This window comes from Phacochoerus africanus, chromosome 6 (genome assembly GCF_016906955.1).
Source record: "Phacochoerus africanus isolate WHEZ1 chromosome 6, ROS_Pafr_v1, whole genome shotgun sequence".
Classification (NCBI taxonomy): domain Eukaryota; kingdom Metazoa; phylum Chordata; class Mammalia; order Artiodactyla; family Suidae; genus Phacochoerus; species Phacochoerus africanus.
In genome coordinates, this window is record NC_062549.1 from 95091698 (window position 1) to 95117556 (window position 25859).

At 51.9% G+C, this 25859-nt stretch overlaps 1 protein-coding gene across 2 annotated transcripts; it reads left to right on the plus strand.

Moving 5' to 3' along the window:
* Positions 1 to 13474: 13474 nt before the first annotated feature.
* On the plus strand, positions 13475 to 25089 carry PMVK (phosphomevalonate kinase). Of its 2 annotated transcripts, XM_047784441.1 has the most exons (5): positions 13475 to 13774; positions 16387 to 16450; positions 20350 to 20502; positions 23632 to 23761; positions 24557 to 25089. In XM_047784441.1, the coding sequence occupies exons 1-5, from the start codon at positions 13680 to 13682 to the stop codon at positions 24691 to 24693; spliced, it is 579 nt and encodes a 192-aa protein (XP_047640397.1). In that variant the 5' UTR covers positions 13475 to 13679; the 3' UTR covers positions 24694 to 25089. The 2 variants fall into 2 exon arrangements, with proteins under 2 accessions (XP_047640397.1, XP_047640398.1); XM_047784442.1 differs by lacking the exon at positions 13475 to 13774 and having other exon boundaries at positions 16398 to 16450; positions 20469 to 20502.
* The last annotated feature ends 770 nt before the right edge of the window (positions 25090 to 25859 follow it).

A 25859-nucleotide genomic window follows, 5' to 3' on the forward strand; every position in this document is an offset into this window, starting at 1 on the left:
CCACCCCCACCCCTTCTGGCTTCTGGGTTGGGGAGGGGAGGGAACCACTAGGTGGCGCCCTGGCTCCACATTTGCTCCGGACTCCACTGCCTGACCACTCCGGGCCCCAAATCTTAGACCCCACCCCACCGGCTTGGCTCTACTCTCTAGCTAGCTCTCGCAGACCCCCGTGGGCTGCTCTTTAGGAAGGCCTTTTGTGTTTTTGTTTTTGTCTTTTTTTTTTTAGGGCCACCGGTGCAGCACATGGATCCAATTGGAGCTGCAGCTGCTGGCCCACCCCACAGCTCACAGCAGTGCTGGATTCTTAACCCACTGAGCAAGGTCAGGGATCGAACCTGCAGCCTCGTGGTTCCTAGTGGTTCCTAGTTGGATTCGTTTCTGTGGTGCCACGACGAGAACACCCCTGACTGGCCTTCGTGATTGGCCTGGAAATCCCCTTGGGAGCACAGGGGACAGAAGGACGGTGGGACTTCAGGCCAGGTCAGAGGAGTGTTAGTAAAGCTGAGGGGGCCTGCCCACCAGGAGGCTATAGTTGGCAGCAGGTGCTTCTGTAAACACTCTGACTGATGGGCCGCTCACTGTTGAAGGGATTTCAATGTATTAGCTCTTTCAATTCAGCCATGAAGTGAGGTGGGGTGGGGCAGCCTGGGGATGGAACAGGGTCCACTCATTCCCACAAACATTTACAATCTATTGTGTACCATGAGGCACTGAGGTTACGGAGGTGTGTTAAGGGCTTAGAGGCCCATGGAGCCTGCTTTTTGCAGCACAGGGGCCTGCAGTTAGACCAAAGGAGGAACTTCCTTCTAGGCAGAGGGTCAAGGAAAGGGGATAGAGGGGATTTAGGAAAGGAGTCATTTGTTTCTGGAGTGGGGGTTGGGAGGAGCTGGCCAAAGGCCAGGATCTGGATTTGACCTCCTGGCTCTGTGAGCCCTTGTGCACCGGAGGAAGCCTGTTTTACGCTGTTCACTCTCCTCACCCGCAGGTGCTCAGAATTCGTGCCGCCCGAGCAGCTGAAAGGGACACTTGAGTCTCCAGGAGAGGGATTCAGGCTGGGTGGTTGGCAGCATTCCGTGTCCTGGGGAGGGGGGCTGGGCTTGGGGCAGGGGACACAAGCTGGCCCCCTGGGGTTCCTGTAGGGTGTGGGCCGCTTGGGGCTTTTCTGTTTCGTTTCTAGGGCTCATTTCCTTCGTTTGCATAACGAACACTCAGGAAGGCTAGGAAGTCCCCCCAAGCCCTCTCCTTTTTCTTACCCGCTCAGGAAGTAGATCTGCTGAGCCGGAGGTTTCTGAAACTGCTGAATCAGGGAGAAAAAGCCAGGAATCCAAGGGGTATTTGGAGGAGGGGCCAGGACACCAGGGACAGTGGCCATTCTGTTTACCCTCTCTCAGGTACCCTGGGGAGGGGAGCCTCATGCCCTTTGTAGGTCTCCATCACACCCATGTACCCCCAGCAGTACTGGTAAAGGGGGGGGTACCCCAAGTCCCAACTCACAAGACGCTCTCTGGTCATAGATGAGCCAAGGGAGGCCAGAGCTGGGGGACAGGGCTCCCTCCTTCCTACAGGGAGGGGGAACACTCCTGGCCATGCAGGGACGGGAGGAGCCTGTGGGTACACCCAGTGGACTCTGCCACTCAGTCCTGCTCGGTCTCCAGGGCCTGGTCTGGGCCCTTCCAGTTTAAGCACTCGGCCTTTCTGCCCTTTCCTCTGGGAACCCCTCCAGCTAAGAGCTCAGCTCTGGGGTGCCTTGGGGGAGTCACCGGAGTAGGGCGTGGCCCTCTTGGGCTTTTCCTTCTCAAATCAAAAATTCTGCTTCCTTTGCGAGTTGCCTTCGTGGCTCAGTGGCTAACGAATCCAACTAGTATCCATGAGGCTGCGGGTTCGATCCCTGGTTTCGCTCAGTGGGTTAAGGATCCGGCGTTGCTGTGAACTGTGTGGGTTGAAGACGTGGCTTGGATCCGGCGTGGCTGTGGCTGTGGCATGGGGTAGCAGCTACAGCTCTGATTCCACCCCTGGCCTGGGAACCTCCATATGCCATGAGTGTGGCCCTAAAAAGAGAAAAAAAAAATTCTGCTTCCTTTGGCCAGTCCCCCAAACTTCTTTCCCAGCTGCTCCCCAACCCACCACTCCTCCCTCATCCCTGCCCCTCATTCTTCAGCCTCACCCCTTTCCCCTTGCCCTCGGCTCAGCCTCCCCTCACCAGTGCCCCTTCCAGCCCCTACCTCTTCCAGGAAGCTCCCCATCTCTCCCTGCCTTCGCAGCTCCTCCAGGCCCCAGCCTTTCCCCATGCTTTCCACTCTCACCAATCCTGGGGGGCCGGGTGAGGTGGGGTTGGTGGCTGGGGTGTATGGTGGTCTCCTTCGGGCCTGCACCACCCCATGAGCTGCTTGAGGGTCAGAGGCATGCGTTCCTTTTGAGAACTGCTCCCAGCCCCCTGATGCTGGGCCCAAGACAGATGCAGGACTGGTGGGTTGTTGCCATGGCAACCTCCCAGGGTCACCCTGAGGCAGGGATCCCCTCTTGTTCTGGGCCACAGATGCTCCTGGTCCTTTCGCACTTCACATGCTCACAGCAGGTCTAGAAGGGACACCGCAGGGGGGGGGGGGGTGGAGGTTAGGGCCCTAAACCCAGGCCACGACAGGTCCCTCCCCTCTGCTTCCGTCACTCAGTCCTCTGAGCCACAGAAGCCCCTTGTCACTAATTGGTGAGTTGTGTGAGTTTCCTTTCATTCCCTATCTTTCCCTTATGGTTCCTGCCCATCTCTTTGGTAGTCTTTGGCTTCCAGAATAGGCACTGTCCACGTAGAAGCAAAGCAGGCCCCTTCTCTGCTCACCTGTTTTCCTTTTTCCTGGGCCAGGTGGAGGTCCAGCCTGGGCCTCTTCAAACTAGACCTGTGGTCTGGGCCCAGAAAACTCAGCCTCCGGTCTCCACCGCTGCCCACCTGTGGGCCGCCTCGCTCCAGGGCTCGGCTTTCTCATCACTGAAGTGCCCCCTCACGGGGTGTGGAGAGGATGGAATGAGTCACCCTAAGACAAATGAAAAGGCTTTGCAAACTGTAGGGTACTCTCAGAAATGTTTAGTTATTTTTATTTCACTTAACCTCTAAGGGGAAGCTGAGGCCTCTGTGAGCTACTGATATGCGAGCAGAGGGTGCTACTTCCCAAACCATGTAGCAGGAGCTGGCAGGGAAAAGTGCAAGTTCCAGCACTGTGCTGGGTGCTGTGGAGACCCCAGTCCTTGCCTCTGGGGCTAACTGGGTTAGTTTAACACCAAGCAGGGTTTGGTTGTCTGTTTATTTGCCGCATCATGGGCATGCAGAAGTTCCCAAGCCAGGGATCAAACCTGCACCACAGCAGTGAGCTAAGCCACTGTAGTGACAGCACGGGATTCTTAACCCACTGAGCCACCAGGGAACTCCCAACACCAAGAATAATTTTTTTTTTAAATGTTCAGGGCTGTACCTGCAGCATATGGAAGTTCCCAGGCTAGGGGTTGAATTGGAGCTGTAGCAGTGACCTACACCACAGCTCATGGCAACGCCGGATCCTTAATCCACTGAGCGAGGCCAAGGATCAAACCCGAGTCCTCATGAATACTAGGTTTTTTACCACTGAGCCACGACGAGAACTCCAAGAAGAGTTTAAAAATACTCGCTTGGAGTTCCCATCACGGCATAGTGGTTAACGAATCCTACTAGGAACCATGAGGTTGCGCGTTCCATCTCTGGCCTTGCTCAGTGGGTTAAGGATCTGGCATTGCCATGAGCTGTGGGCTTGGATCGCAGATGCGGCTTGGATCCTGCGTTGCTGTGGCTGTGGTGTAGGCCGGCTGCTACAGCTCCTACTCGACCCCCAGCCTGGGAACCTCCATATGCCATGGGAAGTGGCCCTAGAAAAGGCAAAAAGACACACACACAAAAATAAAATAAAAAAATAAAAGTACTTGCTTAATGGTGCCAGGGAGGTGAAGAGGAAGGAGGGGCTAGCCTTTGAACTGGACCTTGAAGGATGGTAGAATCTGTGAAGGGGGAGGGGATTTCACCCTGGGCAGAGTTGAGACCTTGGGGAAGGATGGATCAGCCTGGCGCTCAGATGGTTAAGTTCACGTTCCTGTAAGGGATCAAATTGTCCTGCAAGCCGAAGGGGGAGTTTTACTCTAGGAAATGGGGAGGCGTGCACAGAGGCATTGAGGGGCAGGGGGCCTGAAGAGGAAAATATGATGGGTGTGGTGCAGCTGGCAGCTGGAAGGATGGAAAGATGGGAATTGGAGGTAGGTAGGAGGTGTCAGCCAGCAGCTGGAGAGAGAGGCTGCAGAGGCATGATTTACGGCGTTGACTTAGATTGGACTGGCCTTGAATGGGACAAGACAAGGGAGAGGGAGGAGTCAAGGACACATTGAGCTTCCCTGCCCGGTGACAGGTGGATGACTGCATCCTATGCAATGCAATGCCAGGGAAGAAGGAGGAAAGGCTGACTGGTTTTGTAGGGGGCGTGGTGGGAGGTGGGGACGGGGCCGCTGCTGGGCTTGGATGTGCAGGATCTGGGATCGATCGGGGTAGAGCCAGGCTCCCAGCAGGTCACCGCTCTGCTCCACCAAGTTGCAGGTCCCCACCTCCCAGTCCTTCCCGCCCCGCCCCCGCTGCCATCCCCAATTCCTTTCCAGGGCAGGGGGCCTCTGGAAAAATTTTTCCCCCTCAGTATGCTTGCCTTTACTGGGCTGGAGGGGAGGCACCCGGCAGAGGAGTGTGGCTCGGGTTATCACTGAGTGGCGGGTGGAAAGGTCATCCCTGAGACCCTTTCCAAAGTCAAAGGGACAGGCCATCAGGCGGGGCGGGACAGGCAGAAGCCTGAGGCCACGTGGTATGAGAGGGAGGTGTCAGATGCCCCCTTTGGAAGCTCTTTGGTCCATGGGCCAAACAGACCCTCTGGAAATACTTGTTCAGTTGGAATGAGGCCTTGGGCCCTTGTAGAGGCAGCTTCAAAGGGAGGGATCAGTGCGGGAACCTCAGCACAAGACCGACAGAGAAACAGGCCATCCTTCCCCTCATCTCTGAGGGCCACAAACCTTCGGAGACCCTCACTACCTTTTTTTTTTTTTCTTTTTTGGGCCCCACCCTCAGCATATGGAGGTTCTCAGGCTACTATGGGTCGAATTGGAGCTGTAGCTGCCAGCCTATGCCACATCCACAGCCACAGCCATGCGGGATCTAAGCCATGTCTGTGACCTACACCACAGCTCACAACAACACCAGATCCTTAACCCACTGAGTGAGGCCAGGGATCGAACCCGCAACCTCATGGTTCCCAGTTGGATTCGTTTCCGCTGTGCCAAGATGGGAACTCTTTCACTATTTTTTTTTTTTTAAGGCCACACCAGCAGTGTATGGAAGTTCTCGGGCCAGGGACTGAACCTGTGTCTCTGCAGCAACCCAAGCCCTAGCCATCAGATCCTTAACCCACTGTGTCACAGTGGAAACTCCTCTACCTTTTATCTCACTGAGATATAGACCTTAAAGAAAGTAAGACTCTCAATCTCCTCTTTAATACAGATGAAGAACTCAGAGAGAGAGAGGGGAGGTGACTTGCCTAGGGTCCTATCATAGCTGGATAGTGATAGTGGAGGAAGACTGGCCCCCAGGCAGCCCTCAGGACACCAGTGGGCATTTGAAAGTCTGGTACTGCTGCTCCCCTCCCCCACCCCGCAGCTGGTCCAAGCTCCCATCTGTGGGTCTCTTTTTTGTTGTTGTTTTTTAGGGCTCCACCCACAGCATATGAAGGTTCCCAGGCTAGGAGTTCAATCAGAGCTACAGCCACCAGCCCACACCACAGCCACAGCAACACCAGATTGGATCTGAGCCCGCATCTGCGACCCACAGCACAGCCCACAGCAATGCTGGATCCTTAACCCACTGAGAAAGGCCAGGGATCGAACCCGCAACCTCATGGTTCCTAGTTGGATTTGTTTCCGCTGAGCCATGATGGGAACTCCCACCTGTGGGTCTCTTTAGCCAACTCTTCCTCCCCGGGGTTGTGTGTTGTCTACTTCAGCTACTTGGGGCACCTGACCTTGGAGGCATGTCCTCTCTGGCCACCAGCTGCCACCTGATTGGCCCCACCTTGTGGGTAGGAGAAGGCCAGCCTTGGAAGGAAGACCACAGGAGCATTGGTCCCATCTCTTTTATTTTTCAGAGGTAGAAACTCAGGCCCAGAGAGGGAAGTGACTTGTCCAGGTCCCCACGCTTGCTAGGGACAGAGTGGAGACCAGAGGCCAGGGCTGCTGACCCCTAAGAGTCCCCCGTTTCTCCTGCCTCCCCTCTTCTCTCTGGCTCTTCACGCTGGGAATTTAGGCTCTCGAGTGAGTCTGGAGGGGAGGCTTGAGGCAAGACAGGTCCTCCTCTGCTGCCCCTGAGCAGGGACTTCAGTTACGCCTCCTTCTGCAGAGATGCCTGGTGGTGGCCCTGTCAAGGACTGCGCTGGGAGGGACAGAGGGACCTCCAGGAGCTGCCCTGGAACCAGAGCCACTGAGTGTGGGGTCCTGAGGTCTCAGCCGTGAGGATACCCACAGAGGGCTCTTATGGCCTTAGGAGTGAAGCTGCTGTCCTCCCCAACCCTCCCCAAAAGAGCCTCTGTTGATCCGCTCATTCATTTCAACATCAATCACTTCCAGAGCACTCACCCTGTGCCTGACCCTGGGCTGGTACCATTTGATATTCTTTCCAGCGGCCTGGTGAGTGTCTCGTTCAGAGCTGGGGGAGAAACACGGAGATGGAGTGGCCATTCCCTCCTCAGGCTGGGCCTGCCGGTCCAGGAAGCCGCCCTGGCCTGGAAAATGCTGGCTTTGGAGCCACACCGACCTGGTGCCAGCCCTTAGAGCTCCTGACTTCGAGGCCTGTCTCTTAATCTCTTTTTGAAAATAAACATCAACCTTTATCACTAAGATTGTTAAAAAGCTGTAAGACGAAATCAATAAATCAGGTTTTAATAGGAGTTGAAGTGGGTTCATGCCCCAGCACCAAGTTTCCATTCTCAACAAAATAACCTAGTGGAAAAAAAAAAAAAAAAAAGCTGTGTCTTAAAATCATGACTCTATTTAAAAAAAAAAAATCTAAAAAAAAAATCTCTGGGGAATTCCCTGGTGGTTTGGTGGTTAAATCAGCACTTTCACTGCTATGGCCTGGGTTCAATCCCTGGTCTGGGGATTGAGATTCTGCTGATGCAGTGGCCAACAAAACAAAAGAAAACACCCCCCCCCCCAAAACCCTGTTATCTCACTGTATTCAAGATTTAGAGGTAGCCACCATCATTGGGGACACTAGTTACATTTTTGGAGCCTATTTCTTTTGAAAATGGGAGGATCCTTACTTTGCCTACATCTTCATGATTGCTATTATTATTTAGCGTCAATCAGAATTTTATTCTTTTTTAAGGCTAATATTCCATGGTAAGTAAATATCACATCTGTATATTCATTCAGCTGTTGATGGACATTTGAATTGTTTCCATCTTTTGACTATTCTAACTAGTGCTGCTATGAACATGAGGTCTATGTCTGCCTGAGACCTACGTTCAAATCTCTTGGATATATACCCAGAAGTGAAATTGCTCATCATGTGATCATTCTATGTTCAATTTACTTTTTCCATAGCTCTTTGTCTACATTATGGATGTGATGAAATGAGAGTGTGATGTTAAAAGTATTCACAGACTGTGGTAGATGCTCTTTGAATGCTAGAGGCACATCTTTCTGTATATATATATTTTTGTTTGTTTGTTTGCCATTTCTACGGGCCGCTCCTTCAGCACATGGAGGTTCCCAGGCTAGGGGTCTAATCGGAGCTGTAGCCACCGGCCTACACCACATCCACAGCAACGTGGGATCCAAGGCGCGTCTGCAACCTATACCACAGCTCACGGCAACACCGGATCCTTAACCCACTGAGCAAGGCCAGGGATCGAACCCTCAACCTCTTGGTTCCTAGTTGGACTCGCTAACCACTGAGCCACGACAGGAACTCCTCTTTCTATATATTAATTTACAGATTGTTCAGATTTTATCTTGGCTCGCTGCACCAAAACTCATTGAATTGTGTCACAGAAGGTGATATCTCTGCCTTATAATGATGGGAATAATTTGTGGACCAAGAACTGAGCAGGAGAATTCAGCTTTCCATTGGTCTGCAGTGGGGGGTGTGTGTGCACTGTCTGATGGGAGCTTGGATGTCCCCCAGCATCACCTTAAGCCAGCAGCCTGTCACCTCCAGGGACATCTCCTGCGTGTGGCACCACTTCTTTTTTTTTTTTTGTCTTTTTAGGGCCACACCGTCAGCATGTGGAGGTTCCCTGTCTAAGGGTCCAATCGTAGCTACGGCTGCCGGCCTACACCACAGCCACAGCAACACAGGATCCAAGCTGTGTCTGCGACCTACACCACAGCTCACGGCAATGCCAGATCCTTAACCCACTTGAATGAGGCCAGGGATCAAACCTGCATGCTCATGATGCTAGTCAGCTTCATTTCCTCTGAGCCATGATGGGAACTCCAGTGTCAGGTTCTTAACCTGCTAAACCACAACAGGAACTCCTGTTCCAGTTTAAAGCTGTCTTGAAATTGCCTGTCTCCCACGAGAATAAATGCTCTTTGATAGGAGGCTCTGTTTGGTTTACTCTGTGGTATCCGGCACATTTTAGACATTTAAATACATGCTGAGGAGTCCCCATCATGGCTCAGCAGTAATGAACCTGACTAGTATTCATGAGGACGTGGGTTTGATCCCTGGCGTCGCTCAGTGGGTTAGGATCCAGCTGTGGTGTCGGCTGGTGGCTACATCTCTGATTCGACCCCTAGCCTGGGAACTTCCATATGTAGCTGGAGCAGCCTTAAAAAGACAAAAAAAAAAAAAAAAAAAAAGCCGAATAAATGAATGAATGAGGAGTTCCCGTCGTGGCATAGTGGTTAACGAATCCAACTAGGAACCATGAGGTTGCGTGTTCGATCCCTGGCCTTCCTCAGTGGGTTAAGGATCCAGCGTTGCCATGAGCTGTGGTGTGGGTCGCAGACAAGGCTTGGATCCCACATTGCTGTGGCTCTGGCGTAGGCCGGTGGCTATGGCTCTGATTTGACTCCTAGCCTGGGAACCTCCATATGCTACGGGTGCAGCCCTAGAAAAGGCAAAAAGACAAAAAAAAAAAAAAAAAGAATGAATGAATAAAAAGAATGAATGTGTGGGCTTTCAGCTTCTCAAAAACTCAGACTCCCCCTCTTTTCTCTCCCTGTCATACCACTTCCTCATAGCCCCTACACCATTCTGTCCCACGCCTACCATGCTCCGTCACCCTGGAAGCAGTGGTCATAAAACACACAAGGACTGAGTCACAAGTCACCTTTATAATGACAACACTGGTAGAGGGGTCAGCTGGACAACAACCATGGGAAGATAAACTGGTGATGTCACTGAGCCAGGGTGGCATCCAGTTCCACTGTGGGACAGGCTTGTCTGGGAAGGGCAGACCTTGGTACCCCCTGCTCAGGACTCCCTCTGCCTGGGTAGGGTTGGAGGGGCACTGACCAAGCCCGGGTCTCCCTCTTTAGGCTCTGCAGGGCTGTAAGAGCTGGTCCCCTGCCGACTCATCCTGTTTCTGGGTGTGTTAATACAGCAATCAGGATTCCTTCACATGGGCCTTCCTTCCAAGCTGTCCTCTGGGTCAAATTATTATTTATTATTTATTTATTGCCAGGCCCGCAGCGTGCAGAAGTTCCCAGGCCAAGGACTGAGCCCCTGCCACAGCAGCGACCTAGCTACAGCAGTGACAACACTGGACCCTTAACATGTTAGGCCACCAGGGAACTCCAAAAAGCTCTCTTTAGATGGTCTGCCCCTTTAGTGAGGGGTGACTCTCAGACATAACTGTGTTCTGAGTTCTGGGGGTACCTCTCTGTTGTCCGAGGCCAGCACTGGCTTCCTCGAGTGTCATCTTCCAGAAGAACCCTCTTCAGGCAGCAGTGTCTGGTAGCTCTGGCTTCCACTGTCAGTCCCCAGGAACTCTGGCCACTCCCTTCCCAAGTTGGTTTGCTCCTGTTGGACACTCCTGCTCCTTCCCCCTTCCTGCCTCACCATCAGCAGCATCCCAGCCTTTAGACCGGCTTGTTCTACCCTCAAAATAGTGCCTCATATTTGTGCAGCCCTGTATGGTTTAGGAAAACTTTCCATATATGCTTTTTGTGTGTGTGTGTGTCTTTTTGTCTTTTCTAGGGCCGCTCCCGTGGCACATAGAGGTTCCCAGGCTAGGGGTCCAATTGGAGCTGTAGCCACCGGCCTACGCCAGAGCCACAGCAACGCGGGATCCAAGCCGAGTCTGCGACCTACACCACAGCTCACGGCAACGCTGGATCCTTAACCCACTGAGGAAGGCCAGGGATCGAACGCGCAACCTCATGGTTCCTAGTTGGATTCGTTAGCCACTGAGCCACGACGGGGCACTCCCCACGTATGCTCATTTATTTGATGTTCCCTTTGGTTTTGGAAGGAAGGAAGAGCAGATGTCATATACTAGACAGTCTCACGGGCTGGTGGTGGTCCTGGGATGCAAGCACTGCTCTGGGGAACTTGAGCAAATGACCTTGGAGGGTAGGGTGGGAGGGTGTGTGAATTTGCAGGACGAGTGGTTTCTGGTGATGACAAGGCCCAGGGTGTGTCCATGGGAGCCGGTGTCTCAGGAGGAGAGGAAGAAAAAGACTTTGGGCAACTGAGGCCAAGGCTTTGCGCTGCCAAGGTGTTGGATGGGGGGTGATCATGTTGATAGCAAAGTCACTGAGAACGATGATGGGAACTAGGTTGGCAAAGATGACAAGAAGCCAGTGGCTGAGTCTCAGTACCCGAGAATGACTGCCAGGACTGGTAGTCCTCAACGTGGAAGGGGGAGAAAGGGGAGCTAAGCCAAGTAGTAGGAGTCTTAGAGGAGCCAGGGTTTCCCAAGAAGCAGGGCAATGGTCTGGAAGCTGAAATGTGGTTGGGAAGGGGCAAGGCCACGGACAGCAAGTTCGTGTATGCTGAGGTCTGAGGGCTGGGAGAGAATAAAAGGCCTAAAAAGCAGGGGACAGCAAGTTTCAATTGAGGCAGGGTTCAGGAGGGAACTCCTCAGAAGAGGTTGGGGGATGCTTTCTTTTCTTTCTTTTTCTTTTTTTCTTTTTGTATTTTTAGGGCCATACCTGCGGCATATAGGAGTTCCCAGGCTTGGGGTTGAATCAGAGCTTACCACAGCCACAGCCACTCCAGATCTGAGCCACGTCTGTGACCTACACCACAGCTCATGGCAACGCCAGATCCTTAACCCCCTGCGCGAGGCCAGGAATTGAACCTTCGTCCTCATGGATGTTAGATTCATTTCTGCTGAGCCACGATGGGAACTCCATGGGGGATGTTTTCTGATCACTGGGAATTCCAGGGAGCTTCATTCTAGGAGGAGTGGGGGTAAGTGGCAGGGGTGTGGTTGGTTCCGGTGAAGGAAGTTCTGACTTCTTAGGGGTGACTCAGGAAAGCAGGAATGTGAGTGCACTTAATCCTTTGCAGTCTCTGCTGGCAGCGGTAGGGTTGGTGCTTGCAGTGAAGTTCCAAATAAATGCTTATTGAAGGTGGGAAATCTGATCCTGTGTTGGCTTATAAACTAAAATCACACAATGCTCAGCATCAATGACAACTCCATATTTGGATGGCACTTGAGAATATCCAAAGCTTTTTTTTTTTTTTTCTTTTTAGGGCTGCACCCGAGGCATATGGAGGTTCCCAGGCTACGGGTCGAATTGGAGCTATAGCTGCCAGCCAACACCACAGCCACAGCAACACAGGATCTGAACCACATCTGCGACCTACACCACAGCTCACGACAACAACGGAGCCTTAACCCACTGAGGGAGGCCAGGGATCGAATGCACAACCTCATGGTTCCTAGTCAGATTCATCTCTGCTGAGCCACGACGGGAACTCTCCAAAGCATTTTGGTTGTATTTTAGCATGTGTTGTCCTCATTTCCTTCTTATTGCAACCCAGCGAGGTGTGCATTATCAATGGTGAACTCAGAGTGACTTGCTGACGGTCACGTTCCTGCTAAGAGTCAAAGCTGGGATTACAACTCCCCTCTAGCTGCCCTCTAAATTCCCGGATGAGTGTACTGTTTTCAGAGTTGTTTACAAGAAAAAAAAAAGACCTTCCCAAAGTCCAATCTTTGTGTATCTGACCAGTGATCATTCAATGTCCACAGCTTCTCCTGTGCCATCTTTTCAATATTCAGTGAATTAATGGTTTCTCTCAAAGAAGTTCTTTCCATCTCACTTCTCTGCACATGACCTTATAGCTTGTAAGATGGAGGCAGTAATGGGTCGCAGGCTCTGTGTTGACAAGCTCAGAGAACTACCGGACAGCTGTGACAGAGCCAGAGCTAAAGAAACTCCACTTGCAGGAGTTCTCCTCGTGGCTCAGTGGAAACGAATCCAACTAGTATCCATGAGGCCACGATTCCTGGCTTCGCTCAGTGGGTTAAGGATCTGGCGTTGCCACGAGCTGTGGTGTAGGTTGCAGACCCAGCATTGCTGGGGATGTGGTGTAGGCAGGTAGCTACAGCTCTGCTTCCACTCCTAGCCTGGGAACTTCCATATGCCCCGGTGCGGCTCTAAAAAGCAAAATAATTAAATACATAAAAGAAAAAAAGAAATTCTGATTGCTTAACAGGCTGGCTGTCAACCGCTGGGAGCAGAGGCAGGACTGGGAATTCAGGGAAGGGACAGATCAGCATCCCTTATTTTTGCCCCTAGAACTCCTGGCTGAGAGCTGGACTCCACATAAAACTAGGTAATTTCCAGAAGTGGCTTCAAAGCCCCTTTTAACTTATTCTATAGTCATTCCAAGCTCTGTGGATTCCGAAAACCTTTGGGGTGAAGGATGCGGCTAGAAAAGCGATGAGAATCTTCTCGCGGGCCTTAAAGGGTCGAACATATCGACCCCTCCGGTTTTAAAACCGGTTTAACAATAAAATCAGGCCTTTTGACTAAGTCCCACCCCCAGCATGACGTCACCAGACACACCTCTCGAGTCCTCGCCAGGTTTCGTCTCCAGAAACACCCATTTTCACTGTGGGGCATATAAGGATTGGCTTTAGTACGTACATTAAAATGCACAGATAAAAAGGCAAGTTTTGAAAACGTCTGAAATATGAACACGTTTATTCTTTTTTTTCACAATTTTTTAGGACGGTGTGGAAGACAGCGTGAGGGTCACTTCGGACATTTTAAGATGTTACTCCTCCTCGGAGGAAAATAGTCGCGTCCAATTCCCGCCCCCTCACGTGTCACGCGTGTCAGCTCAGAAGGCGAGGCCGTGACGTTAGAGTCTGGGCGGGTTGGACTGTTCCAAATGAGTTCTGGCAGGGGAGCTTCTTTAGGGGAGAAAGCTGCCCAGGGACTTAACCTTCTTTCTCTCCACAGTCCATTTATGTAGGCTTTAGTGTAAAGGCACAGAAGCACGTGTGCAGGTTGACCATCCTCTCCACGGCCATGGAGAAGACGGGCGGGCGGAACCCCCTTCTTGTTGCCGCTCCATCCAGTGGCCGCGTCCATTCTGTGCCGGGTGGCTTGATTTAAGGGGTAAGGGACCAGGATCCGCTGTAGGGATCGCAAAGCGTAGCGGCCTCATGGCCCCCCTGGGAAGCGTCCCGCGGTTGGTGCTGCTTTTCAGCGGGAAGAGGAAATCCGGGAAGGACTTCGTGACCGAGGCGCTGCAGAGCAGGTGTCCGTGGGGCCGGGACGGAGGAGGATCGGGGAGATCCCCAGTCACGTGACACGAGGGGTGTGTTTGGGTGTGATAGAGTGTACTTTGCGTAGGGGGTCCTCATGTTGCTGGGCAGGGGGAGCCCTGGGCGGCGAGAGGTGCAGGATTGTCACATCACGTTGAAGAGAATCTACACACAGCCCACCTCAAAGAACCAGGGGCCCACCTCTCCAGAAGCTGTAAGCTGTTAGGTCTCTCCAAGAAGCATAAAGAAGTTATAAAAAAAGGCACTTTTTATAAACCACTCCCAGTCTTCCAGACAGTGTTGCCAGGTAACTGTTACAGATGAGGAAATTGAGTCACAAATAAAGGATTTTTCTCAGCCCACACCCCAATGTGTCTGACTCTAAAGACAAATCTTTGCCCACAACCACCTAGGACCTGAGGTTTATTTGAGCCTTTATTGTGTGCCAAATACTGTATGGACATATAATTTAATTCTCAAAATTTCTTTGTTAGGTACTGTGTGGTCTTATTCGTCAGTATCTCCGTTTCACAAATGAAGAAACCCACACTCTGAAAAGTTAAAAAACAAAACAAAACAAAACAGGAGTTCCCGTTGTGGCGCAACGGTTAACGAATCTGACTAGGAACCATGAGGTTGCGTGTTCGATCCCTGACCTCGCTCAGTGGGTTAAGGATCTGGTGTTGCTGTGAGCTGTGGTGTAGGTCACAGATGAGGCTCGGATCTCCCGTTGCTGTGGCTGTGGCATAGGCCGGCAGCTACAGCTCCGATTAGACCCCAAGCCTCCATGTACTGTGGGAGCAGCTCAAGAAATGGCAAAAAGACAGACAAACAAACAAGCAAACCCCAAAACCCAGACCCAGACTTGCCAGGAGCACAAAGTAATTGGCAGATCCAGGACTCAAATTCAGCTTTAGTCTAGCTCCAAGGAATGAATTCCTTCTGCTTTATCCCACTGCTTCTCCAGATAATACCTTTTGCTCAGGTTTTCTCTCCAAGTAAGATGTTTGGTGTGGGAGCACTTTTGCTGAGATGCGGCCCTGGAGAGCACAGAAGCCAGGTCCTCTTGAGGGCCAGTGTGGTGGGGGTACCAGGAGGTTGCTTTGGGGCACCATGGGGGTTCTAAGAGGTTGTGGAAAAGCCCAGGGCAGAGTTTGCCACCTGAATCTTTCACCACTAATTGCCACTTTCTCCTGAGTTTTGTTTCTCTTCACCCCCAAACACAGAAATCAAATAGTGGTCAGAAGCACAGGCTCTGGAATTAGACTGCTGGGATTCAAATCCTGACTCACCACTTATTGGAGTGTGATCTGGCACAAGTTTCTTGTGAACTGTGTGCCTCAGTTTTGCCATCTGTAAAATGGAGTCAGTAATAGGGTTAAATGAGATAATGTACATGAAGGGCTTGGAATAATTCTTGGCACTTAGTTGAGATACAGGACCTAAATCCTGGCTTTTTAAAAAAGTTTTTACTTTTTAATTTTTTTTGTCTTTTTAGGGCCGCACCCGTGGCATATGGAGGTTCCCAGGCTAGGGGTCAAATCGGAGCTACAGTTGCCAGCCAACACCACAGCCACAGCTGTGCTGGATCCGAGCCATGTCTGTGATCTACACCACAGCTCATGGCAATGCTTGATCCTTAACCCACTGAGGGAGACCAGGGATCAAACCTGCGTCCTCATGGATCCTAGCTGGGTTCGTTAACTAACAGGAATTCCTATTTTTATTTTACCAATATTGGCCTTGTTACTTGCAGTGGAGCTTTGGGCGAGTCAGTTTTCCTCACTCAACCTCAGTTTTCTCATCTGAAACATGGAAGTAAGAACACCTGTCTCGCCATGTCAGTGTTTAAGGAAATCTGTGAGCATCTTGAGGTCAGAGCAGGAATCATGATATCTTATTCGCATTTGGATCCAAATGTAGTACCCAACCAATGGTTGAGCAAATTGCACAACTGAATGAATGAGTTATTTATGTGTAGTGACCAAGTCAGTTGAGACCGAGATACCCCTGGCCGTGAGGTTACAGGTGCAGGGAAACCTAATCCAGCCAGAATATTGCCAGGCATGGATGTTCATACTGTTAATTATAATTTAACTTGTTTTACCTGTTAGTTTACCTGTTAGGGCTCTTTCCCATTTGAGTTTCATGGTAACCCAGTAGGAGACAGAACAGAAGCTGTTATACCCATTTGACAGGTGAGGAAGTCAGGGAAACTGAGACCTGTTGAAGTTGTCTAGATACCAGTAGCAGAAATGGGGCTCCAGGGAGTTCCTGTTTCGGCGCAGCGGAAGTGAATCTGACTAGGAGCCATGAGGATGCAGGTTTGATCCCTGGTCTCCCTCAGTGGGTTAAGGACCCGGTATTGCTGTGAGCTGTGGTGTGGATCGTAGACACAGCTTGGATCCGGAGTTGCCGAGGCTGTGGTGTAGGCCGGCAGCTGTAGCTCTGATTGGATCCCTAGCCTGGGAACTTCCATATGCCACGGGTGCGGCCCTAAAAAGGCAAAAAAAAAAAAAAAAAAAAATGGGGCTCCATTCCTCTGGACCTCTCTTCTAGGGCTAGAAGCTCTAAGTTAACAGGTTCTGATCTCCCTGTCTCATAGGCTCGGAGCTGATGTCTGTGCCATCCTCCGGCTCTCGGGCCCACTCAAGGAGCAGTATGCTCAGGTAGGTGGTGGCTCTGCGACATCCACTGGGTTGGAGGGAGCTGGTTCCTGGGCTCTGGTTGTTGTGCTGGTATTTGAGTCACTAGCAGGGTGGCAGGTAGCTTTCTGCTTTCCATAGGTGGACCTTTTGGAGGGCATTTTCAGCTTAGTTTCTTTCCAGCTGGTCTTACTCACTTTAGGCCACCTCCCTAGGGTGTGTTCAGGAAAGTATGTCCAGAAACGGCTGTAGCGGCTGTAGCGTAGTTCCCGTTGTGGCTCAGTGGTAATGAACCTGACTAGTATCCATGAGGACGTGCGCTTGATCCCTGGCCTTGCTCACTGGGTTAAGGATCTGGCGTTGACGTGAGCTGTGGTGTAGGTTGCAGATGTGGCTTATATTCCGTGTGGCTGTGGCTATGGCCAGCAGCTACAGCTCCGATTCTACCCCTAGCCTGGGAACCTCCATATGCCACAGGTGTGGCCCTAAAAAGACAAAAGACTAAAAAAAAAGGCTGTAGATACAGATTGGCAGCTCTAATGCTCTATTATTAGTAAGGGTATGTTCCCTTACTCAAAAAATATAGCACACATCACTCCCCCTTCCCCACCCCCTGCCGAGCCCCCTACCCAGAGCTGGCCTGCTACAACCCTTGGAATTCTCTCCTTAGAAATTTTTTTTTGTTTTCTTTTCTAAGGCTGCACCCTCGGCACTTGGAGGTTCCCAGGCTAGGGGTTGAACTGGAGATGTAGCTGCTGGCCTACACCACAGCCACAGCAATGCTAGATCTGAGCCACATCTGCAACCTACACCACAGCTCACGGCAATGCCGGATCCTTAACCCACTGAGCGAGGCCAGGGAGTGAACCCTCAACCTCATGGTTCCTAGTTGGATTCGTTAACCACTGACCCACGATAGGAACTCCTCTCCTTAGAAATTGAATCACAGGAGTTAAGATACATTAAGTGAGAAAAAGTAAGATGCGAAACAGTGTGTAGAGAATGCTATATTTGTATAAAAATGGACCACATTGTGACTCTTTGCTCAGGTATTCAACCACTCAGCATGTGTTTATGGGGTGTCTGCCTTATGGGGTGCATTCATCCCTGTTCCAGGTGCTTGGAATGTGTAAAAGCCATGAGAGACAGTACCACTGGTTGCCTCCAGGAAGGGGCGCTACGCGGCTTGGAAACAGAGAAGGGAGAGAGATTTTTCACTGTACATGATGAATAGCTTTTGAATTTTGAGCCATGTAGATTAAAAAAAAAAAAAAAAAGGATTGTAAAAAATAAACAGAAACTTGCAGAACCTTAGACTTCAGAAAGGGAGCCTGGAGGGTGAGATTCGCTTCCTACACAGTGAAGACCTTGCTCTTGGCTGACATGTCTGTCCTTGATCTTGAGGTGCACCTTTCCAGGGGCCTGTGCTCCTGGCGCTTTAGTCAGGTGACTGGGGTCTGGCGTTCTGGGTCCACACAAAACGAATCTGTCGCCTCCTTTCACGTGACAGCCCCATCTCCATGGGAAGCGTTCTCCTGAGCCATTGGGTCTTCTTCCACCAGATCAGCAGACTCATTCCTAGGAGAGCAGCCTGAGGGATCCTGGGGGCTAAGAAATTCGGTGGTTTTTTTGTGTGTGTGTGTGTGGTTTTTTTTTGTCTTTTTTGTCTTTTTAGGGCCGCCCCTGTAGCACATGGAGGTTCCCAGTCGGGGGGGTCGAACCAGAGCTGTAGGTGCTGGCCTACACCACAGCCACAGAAACGCTGGATCTGAATTGAGTCTGCGACCTACACCATAGCTCGTGGCATTGCCAGATCCTTAACCCACTGAGTGAGACCAGGGATCGAACCTCATCCTCATGGATACTAGTTGGGTTCCTTAAGCACTGAGCCACAATGGGAACTCCCAATGGTTAAAAAAAATTTTTTTTTTTTTTCTTTTTTGACTCTCCTGTGGCATATGGAGTTCCTGGGCCAGGGATCAGATCTGAGCCGCAGTTGCAACCTAGGCCTGCAGCTGCTGCAACGCTGGATCCTTTAAGTCACTGTGCCCGGCTAGTGATGGAACCCGTGTCCTAGTGCTGCAGAGATGCCACCAATCCTGATTCCCACAGTGGGAACTCCTTAAATGTTTATTTATTTACTTTTTGGGGGAACTTTTCCCAAATGAAATTGAATGCAGAAATGCCTTGTATCCAGTATATAGGTGGGGAGCAGCTCTTGAGCTGCGGGTTACTCAGCTTTCCCCAGTGGGGCCTGGGCACTTCCAGACTCCAGGGCTCAGAGGAACCGTTTGAAAACCACTGATCTACTTCCAAACATCCAGACCAATGAGCCAGGCTAGAGGGTGGGCGGGCAGGAGTTGGCATTTCTAAAACCTCAGTAGGAGGAGTTCCTGCTGTGGCACAACAGGATTGGCATCTCTGCAGCACAGGATGCAGGCTTGAGCCCCAGCCTGGCACAGTGGGTTAAGAGATCCCGTGTTGCCACAGCTGCGGCATAGGTTGCAGCTGTGGCTCGGATCTGATCCCCGGCCCGGGAGCTACATGTGCCACGGAGAGGCCAAAAAAAAAAAAAAAAAAAAGAAAAGAAAAGAAATACATAAATATAACCCCAGTAGGGGACTGATAGGCCAGCCTGTCCCTGCTGTTTTATGTCCAGCATCACTTCGTCCCTTACGCCCATTAAAAAACAAATTCCAAATGAAATGTTAATGCATCGATTTCTTAAATGGCAGTGGGGGATATAATTGCCAAGCAGACCATAATGCTCCTGGTGGCCAGTCTTCCCCTGTGGTAAAGAGTACATGGGGAGTTCCCTTCGTGGCTCAGTGGTTGATGGACCTGGCCGGCATCCATGAGGTTGAGGGTTCGATCCCTGGCCTTGCTCAGTGGGTTAAGGGTCCGGTGTTGCTGTGAGCTGTGGTGTAGGTTGCAGACGTGGCTCGGATACCATGTTGCTGTGGCTCTGGTGTAGGCTGGCAGCTACAGCTCTGATTGGACCCCTAGCCTGGGAACCTCCATATGCCGTGGGTGTGCCCCTAAAAAAAAGACCAAAAAAAAAAAAAATGGGAAGCTAGTTTATAAACAGGAGGTGGCCGCTAGCCTTAACCTTGGAACAGAGTGCAAATAGGTGGTTTGACTGGCAGGGCCATGCCCCCCTGTTCCCCAAGTTTGCACAGGAAGAAACGGAATCTTTGGGGAGAGGATCTTGCTCCAGTGAGTTCCTAGGGAGCTGAAAACTGAACCACATGACATTTTTCAAACTCCCTCCCATCCTGAGGCCCTCTGAATGAACCCTCCTGCTTGTCTGTGTCTCTGGAGAAGGGAAGGCCGGGTCTGGAAGCAGCTCCCCAGGGTGCTCAGAGCAGCCCCTCTTACCCCAGGGTCCAGGAGTGCCTGGAGCCAAATGTAGTGATGCTGGTTCAGCAAAGGTGCCAGGAATTGGGGGATGAGGGAGGAGATGAGGGCGAGGGGAGAGACACAGGGAAGCCACGTCTCCTGGGCTTTGGGATGGGGACAGGCAATGCCAGAAGGGGTAGTGGAAGGACATGGAAGGCGGTGTTTTCAGAGTTCCCACTTTAGTGGAAGGCTAAGCCTCTGCCCAGGGGAGGCCAGCTAATTTTAGGATTAGTGTTTAAGCCAGAAATAATTGGGAAGGTAAAAGTGTCGCAAAAGAGAAAACTGTATCACACACTTAGAGACAAATGGAAACAACTTCTGGATTATCCATCTGCCAGTGTTTGGGATTTCTTAGCTTCTCGGGCCCTTTCCCATGCAGATCTTGTTCCAAGGGCCCCCTCACGAGTCCTTGCTTCAGCCTTCAGGAAGGGCGGTGAGGGGAAGGATGGCCCTTCCTCTGTTGTAGTGGGGACCGGTGAAGTTGGGAGGCTGGTGGCATAATCACAATGACGTGCTTTGGGCAGGAGCATGGCTTGGACTTCCAGAGACTCCTGGACGCCAGCACCTACAAGGAGTCCTATCGGAAGGACATGATCCGCTGGGGCCAGGAGAAGCGCCAGGCTGACCCAGGCTTCTTCTGCAGGAAGATCGTGGAGGGCGTCTCCCAGCCCATCTGGGTAAGTGGGCTCTATGGCAGCATTAAGAAAATCAGGAGTGGAGTTCCCTGGTGGCTCAGCAGGTTAAGGATCGTCATTGTCATGGGTTCCATCCTTAGCCCTGGATCTTATGCATGTCTTGGGCGTGACTGAGGAGAAAAAAAAAAGAAAGAAAGAAAAAAAAATCTGCTTCCCCAGCCCTCTGCCTCTCTCCAGATATATGTCAGATGCTTTCATTTCTCCCCACTGTCCCCTCCCTGGTCCAGGCCCCGCCGTCTCTCCCCTGGATGGTTGTAGTAGCCCCCGCACTGGTTCCCACCTCAGCTCTTTTCCCTTATGATCCACTCACCACACAGCCCCCGGAGTGACCTTTTTTTATTATTATTATTTTTATTTTTTGTCTTTTTCTCTTTTTAGGGCCGCACCCACGACATATGGAGGTTCCTAGGCTAGGGGTCTAATCGGAGCTGTAGCCGCCGGCCCACACCACAGCCACAGCAATTTGGAATTCAAGCCCCATCTGCGACCTACACCACAGCTCATGGCAACGCCTGATCCCCAACCCACTGAGCGAGGCCAGGGATCAAACCTGTGTCCTCATGGATGCTAGTCAGATTTGTTTCCGAGGAGCTACGACGGGAACTCCATCCTTCTCCTTTCTCAATTGTTCTCGTGTCCAGCAGTATCTTCTTGTGCCAGGCCTGGCTCCAGGTGATCTGGGGATGCATCACTTAAGAATCTGATGAAGGAGTTCACGTTGTGGCTCAGTGGTTAACGAATCCGACTAGGAACCATGAGGTTGCGGGTTCGATCCCTGGCCTTGCTCAGTGGGTTAAGGATCCAGTGTTGCCATGAGCTGTGGTGTAGGTTGCAGACGCGGCTCGGATCCCACATTGCTGTGGCTGTGGTATAGGCCGGCAGCTACAGCTCTGATTCGACCCTAGCCTGGGAACCTCCATATGCTGCTAGAGTGGCCCCAGAAAATGGCAAAAAGACAAAAAAAAAAAAAGAATCTGATGAAGTCCCTGCCCTCAGGGTACTTACAGCATAGCTGGGGGTCAAGGGAGTTAGCCCCTAAATAAGTACGGAATGTGTCAGGTGGAGATGAACACTAAAGGGCGAAATAAAGCAGGCCGAGGCTATGAGGAGAGCGGGTTGCTACTATATTAAGGGTATCAGGGGCGTTCCCGCTGTGGCACAGAGGGTTAATGGTCTGGTCTGTCTCTGTGGAGACGCTGGTTTGATCCTCAGCCCAGCGCAATAGGTTAAGTAAGGATCCAGCGTTGCTGCAGCTGTGGTGTAGTCGCAGCTGTGGCTCAGATTTGATTCCGTGGCCTGGGAAGTTCCAGAGGCCACGGGTGTCACTGAAAAAGAAAAACAGTAGGGTATCAGGGAAGGCCTCAGTGGTGTCATGACATTTGAGCAGGACCTGAAGGAAGTAAAACAGTGATCGAAATGGGTTTTTTGTGGGTGCGGGGTGAGTGCCAGGAGGTGAGGTCAAATCGTGCAGGAAGAGCCCGGAGTGCTCTCTGAATGAGATGGGGACTCTTGGGAGGGTTTGGGGGCAGAGGAGAGGCTGGTGATCTGGTCTAAGTTTCAAAAGGCTGTCCTTGGGAGTTCCTGTTGTGGTGCAGCAGAAACGAATCCAACTAGCATCCATGAGGTTGCGGATTTGATCCCTGGCCTCGCTCAGCGGGTTAAGGATCTGGCGTTGCCGTGAGCTGTGGTGTAGGTCGTAGACATGGCTTGGATCCCTCGTTGCTGTGGCTGTGGCATAGGCTGGTGGCTACAGCTCCGATTTGACCCCTGGCCTGGGAACCTCCATATGCTGCAGGTGTGGCCCTAAAAGGACAAAAGGAAAAAAAAAAAGTACGATACCAAACACCTACTGTGTGCTGGATTCATTTCCACTGCACCACCATGGGAACTCCTTGTACTTGTTTGATGATTGGGTGAATGAACATGTTGGCGGCACAGACAAGGACAGCTGGCCTTTTTTTCCCACTGATTCATTTGTTCATTGAACATAGAGTCTTGCGAGCTCCTTATGTGTCCAACAGTGCTAAGGGCCAGGGGTAGAGCAGTGAGTGAAACACAGGCCTCCCCCTCCTGGAGCTGACTCTGCAGAGAGCAGATTAGACAATAAGCAGACAAATCACTAGTGATAGTTTCTCGAATACTTAATGCTCAGAGAAGAATAAACAGAATCATGAGGGACAGGAAGGGAGCTAGGGTGGTAGGGACAATCTCTCCGAGGAGGTGATGTTTGCACAGAAACCTCCATGAAGCATGGGAGCCTGCCTCGTGATTATCCAGGCAGAGGGAGTAGCACGTGCAAAGGCCCTGAGGATGTTTAAGAAACAGCAAGGATGTCAGTTGGCTGCAGCCGAATGAATGAAGGGAAGATGATGGGAAATAGGCACCAGATCTTAGAGGGCCTTGCAATTTGGGGCAAGAGCTTTGGATTTTATTAGATTGATGGGAAGCCTTTGAGAGGTTTAGGGCAGGGACATGAATCATATTTCCTTTTTGTTGTTGTTGTTGTTGGCTGCACCCACAGCAATACGAAAATTCCCGGGCCAGGGATCCAGTCTGAGCTGCAGCTGCGACCTCTGCCACAGCTGTGGCAACTCTGGATCCTTAACCCACTGTGCTGGGCTGGGGATCGAAACTTTGCTGCCACAGAGATGATGCCGGGTCCTTAACCCGCTGCACCATAGCAGGAACTCCCACATTTATGTTTTAAAAGGTGCAGGGGGGAGGGACTAATTAGACTATCTTTGTTTCTGGCCTCAGTTTGCTCATCTGTAAGATGAGTGTGTTGGACCGGCTGAGCTGATCTCAGAGCCTAAGGCCTCTTCTTCAGCTTCAGCGACTGACACAGCCATAGAACACAGCATGGGCAGAACAGGCTGTGGGCTGCAGCAATCCAGGGGGGCTGCCTGGAGGGAGGAGGGGATATCTGTCCCCGCTGGTTGGGTGATTATAGGGAACGTGGCTACCCTTGCCTGGGTTCTCTGGTCCTCGCTTCTACATATTCAGAGTGAGTCAGGGTCTTCTCCTCGTTCCCCCTCTCCCCTCCCAGTGCCCTGCCCTGCTGCTCCTTGCAGCGTGTCCTGTTGGTCACGTGACCGTGTCCTTTCCCTGCAGCTGGTGAGTGACACTCGGAGACTGTCTGACATCCAGTGGTTTCAGGAGACCTATGGGGCTGTGACGCAGACGGTCCGAGTGGTGGCCACGGAGCAGAGCCGCCAGCAGCGGGGCTGGGTGTTCACACCAGGTGAGCCGCTCACAACCTCTGCCTCACAGCTCAGCCCGCAGGCCTGCCATCCCCGCTCAGGACCAGGCCACCCACTCCCCCTGTGCTCTCGGTCTTCTGTCATCTCCCTGGCAGGCTGTGGGGAGTGAGCGAGGGGTTAGAAAGAGGGGTCTGGGGCTCAGGAGTGCCTCCAGATTAAAAAGTGGAGTGGAGGAGTTCCCACTGTGGTGCAGCGGGAATGAACCCGACCCATGAGGACACAGGTTCCATCCCTGGCCTTGCTCAGTGGGTTAAGGATCCGGCGTTGCCACAAGCTAAGGCATAGGTTGAGGATGTGGCTTGGATCCTGCGTGGCCGTGGCTGTGGCTTTGGCGTAGGCCGGCAGCTGTAGCTCAGATTCGACCCACAGCCTGGGAGCTTCCATATGTGACAGGTGTGGCCTGAAAAAAAAAAAAGGAAATAAAGAAAGGGCCAAGTGAAATAAACATGTAGTCAGTTGTTTAAAAAGAGAGAAAAAAAAGGAAAACAGTTGACCCCACCAGTGTGACATAAAATAAAAACAAAGTGGTCATTTGGGTTGTCTGTGGTTTGTGATGGCACTGGCAAGTGAAGAATTAAGTCAGCGGGCCCCTCTGGAGGCACAGGTGTCTGTGGCCTGCCAACCCTGCTCTCCCTGGTGTTTCAGGGGGCAGGGAGGTGCCTCTGGGGTGAGTGGAGCTAGGCTCTGCAGGGGTGGAGGGGGGTTCAGGAGAGGGCGGCTCTGGGCGGGGCTCGTTGGGAGAGCTGGGGCCTGATCTCGCCGGGCCTTCTCCGCAGGGGTGGATGATGCTGAGTCAGAGTGTGGCCTGGACGACTTCGGGGCCTTCGATTGGGTCATCGAGAACCACGGAGATGAGCAGCACCTGGAGGAGCAGTTGGGGCACCTGATAGAGTTTGTTCACTCCAGGCTTTAGCTGGCACGTTCTAGGAGTGTGTCGGGGGCTGCTGGGGTGAAGGGGCGCTGACTGTGCTGGACATAGGGTCGCTGATGCTGGCGGAGGTCGAGAGGGCCTGGGTCTAGGTGTCTGGGGGCTGGCAGGCATCAGGCAGGTTAGGAACTCACCGGGGACCTCATTTCTTTATGGAAAGGACAGCCCTACCTCTTCAGAGGGAGACTTAAAGAGCGAGGGGGTTGGGGGTGAGTTGGCTGTGCTTAAAGCTGAAGCATCACCATCTCCATGGGTACCAGGCCTGTCAGCCAGCGGTGGCCTTGCTTCCCTGACGGGATGCTCTCAGCCCCTTGTTCTGCACAAGAGCCCAGGGCTCCCCAGTGTGTATGCTAATAAACCTCCTTGGAGCACCTGCTCAGAGCTGGCCGTCTCTCATTTCCTAGACGCCAACCCAGCCTGTGTGGGCTCTCCGTGGGGCTTGTGCTGGTGGCTGTGGCTTCCTGCTCTGTCTCCCATCTGGCCTGGACCATATCCTGCAGAGATATGGTCTGGGCCACGCAGGTAGCAGGCCTTTGTGGGTCTGAGGCAGGATTGGAGTCTGAGGGTCTCGTCTCCTGGGATGGCCCCAGGAGAGGCTCAGTGTTCCACAGAAAGTGCCACCAGCAAGTACCCAGAGGGACCGAGGTATCATGGAGGAGCAGAGGTACCAGAGCTCGATGGTGCCTGATAACCATGGTGTGGCCCTTGGTGAGTAACTGTGAGCCTCCTGAGCCTCTGCTTTCCCATAGAAGGCCTTGGACTTGACCCCTTTTATTTATATAGCCTTAAAACAATTTCCGAATTTCTATTCTGTTCTATTCTATTCTATTCGTCTTTTTAGGGCCATACCCGAGGCATATGGAGGTTCCCAGGCTAGGGGTCCAATCAGAACTGTAGCTGCCAGCCTCCATCACAGCCACAGCAGTGCCGGATCCTTAACACACACTGCGTGAGGCCAGGGATCGAACTTGCATCCTCATGGATTCTAGTCAGATTCGTTTCCACTGAGCCACGACGGGAACTCTGATGTCTGAATTTCTTCCAGATTCTTTGTAGCCACCCTGTGAAATATGGGAGGAGGGTATTTTCCTGTGCATTTAGCAGATGCCAAAGACCCAGAGAAGTGAAACAACCTTCCCAAGGTAGAGGGT

Bases quoted from the DNA above. Each gene is read 5' to 3' on its own strand.
- PMVK (XM_047784441.1), top strand. From the start codon at position 13,680: ATGGCCCCCCTGGGAAGCGTCCCGCGGTTGGTGCTGCTTTTCAGCGGG. The intron at 20,503-23,631 runs GTAAGTGGGCTC...CTTTCCCTGCAG, and splicing joins GCGTCTCCCAGCCCATCTGG to CTGGTGAGTGACACTCGGAG. The intron at 23,762-24,556 runs GTGAGCCGCTCA...CCTTCTCCGCAG, and splicing joins GGGCTGGGTGTTCACACCAG to GGGTGGATGATGCTGAGTCA.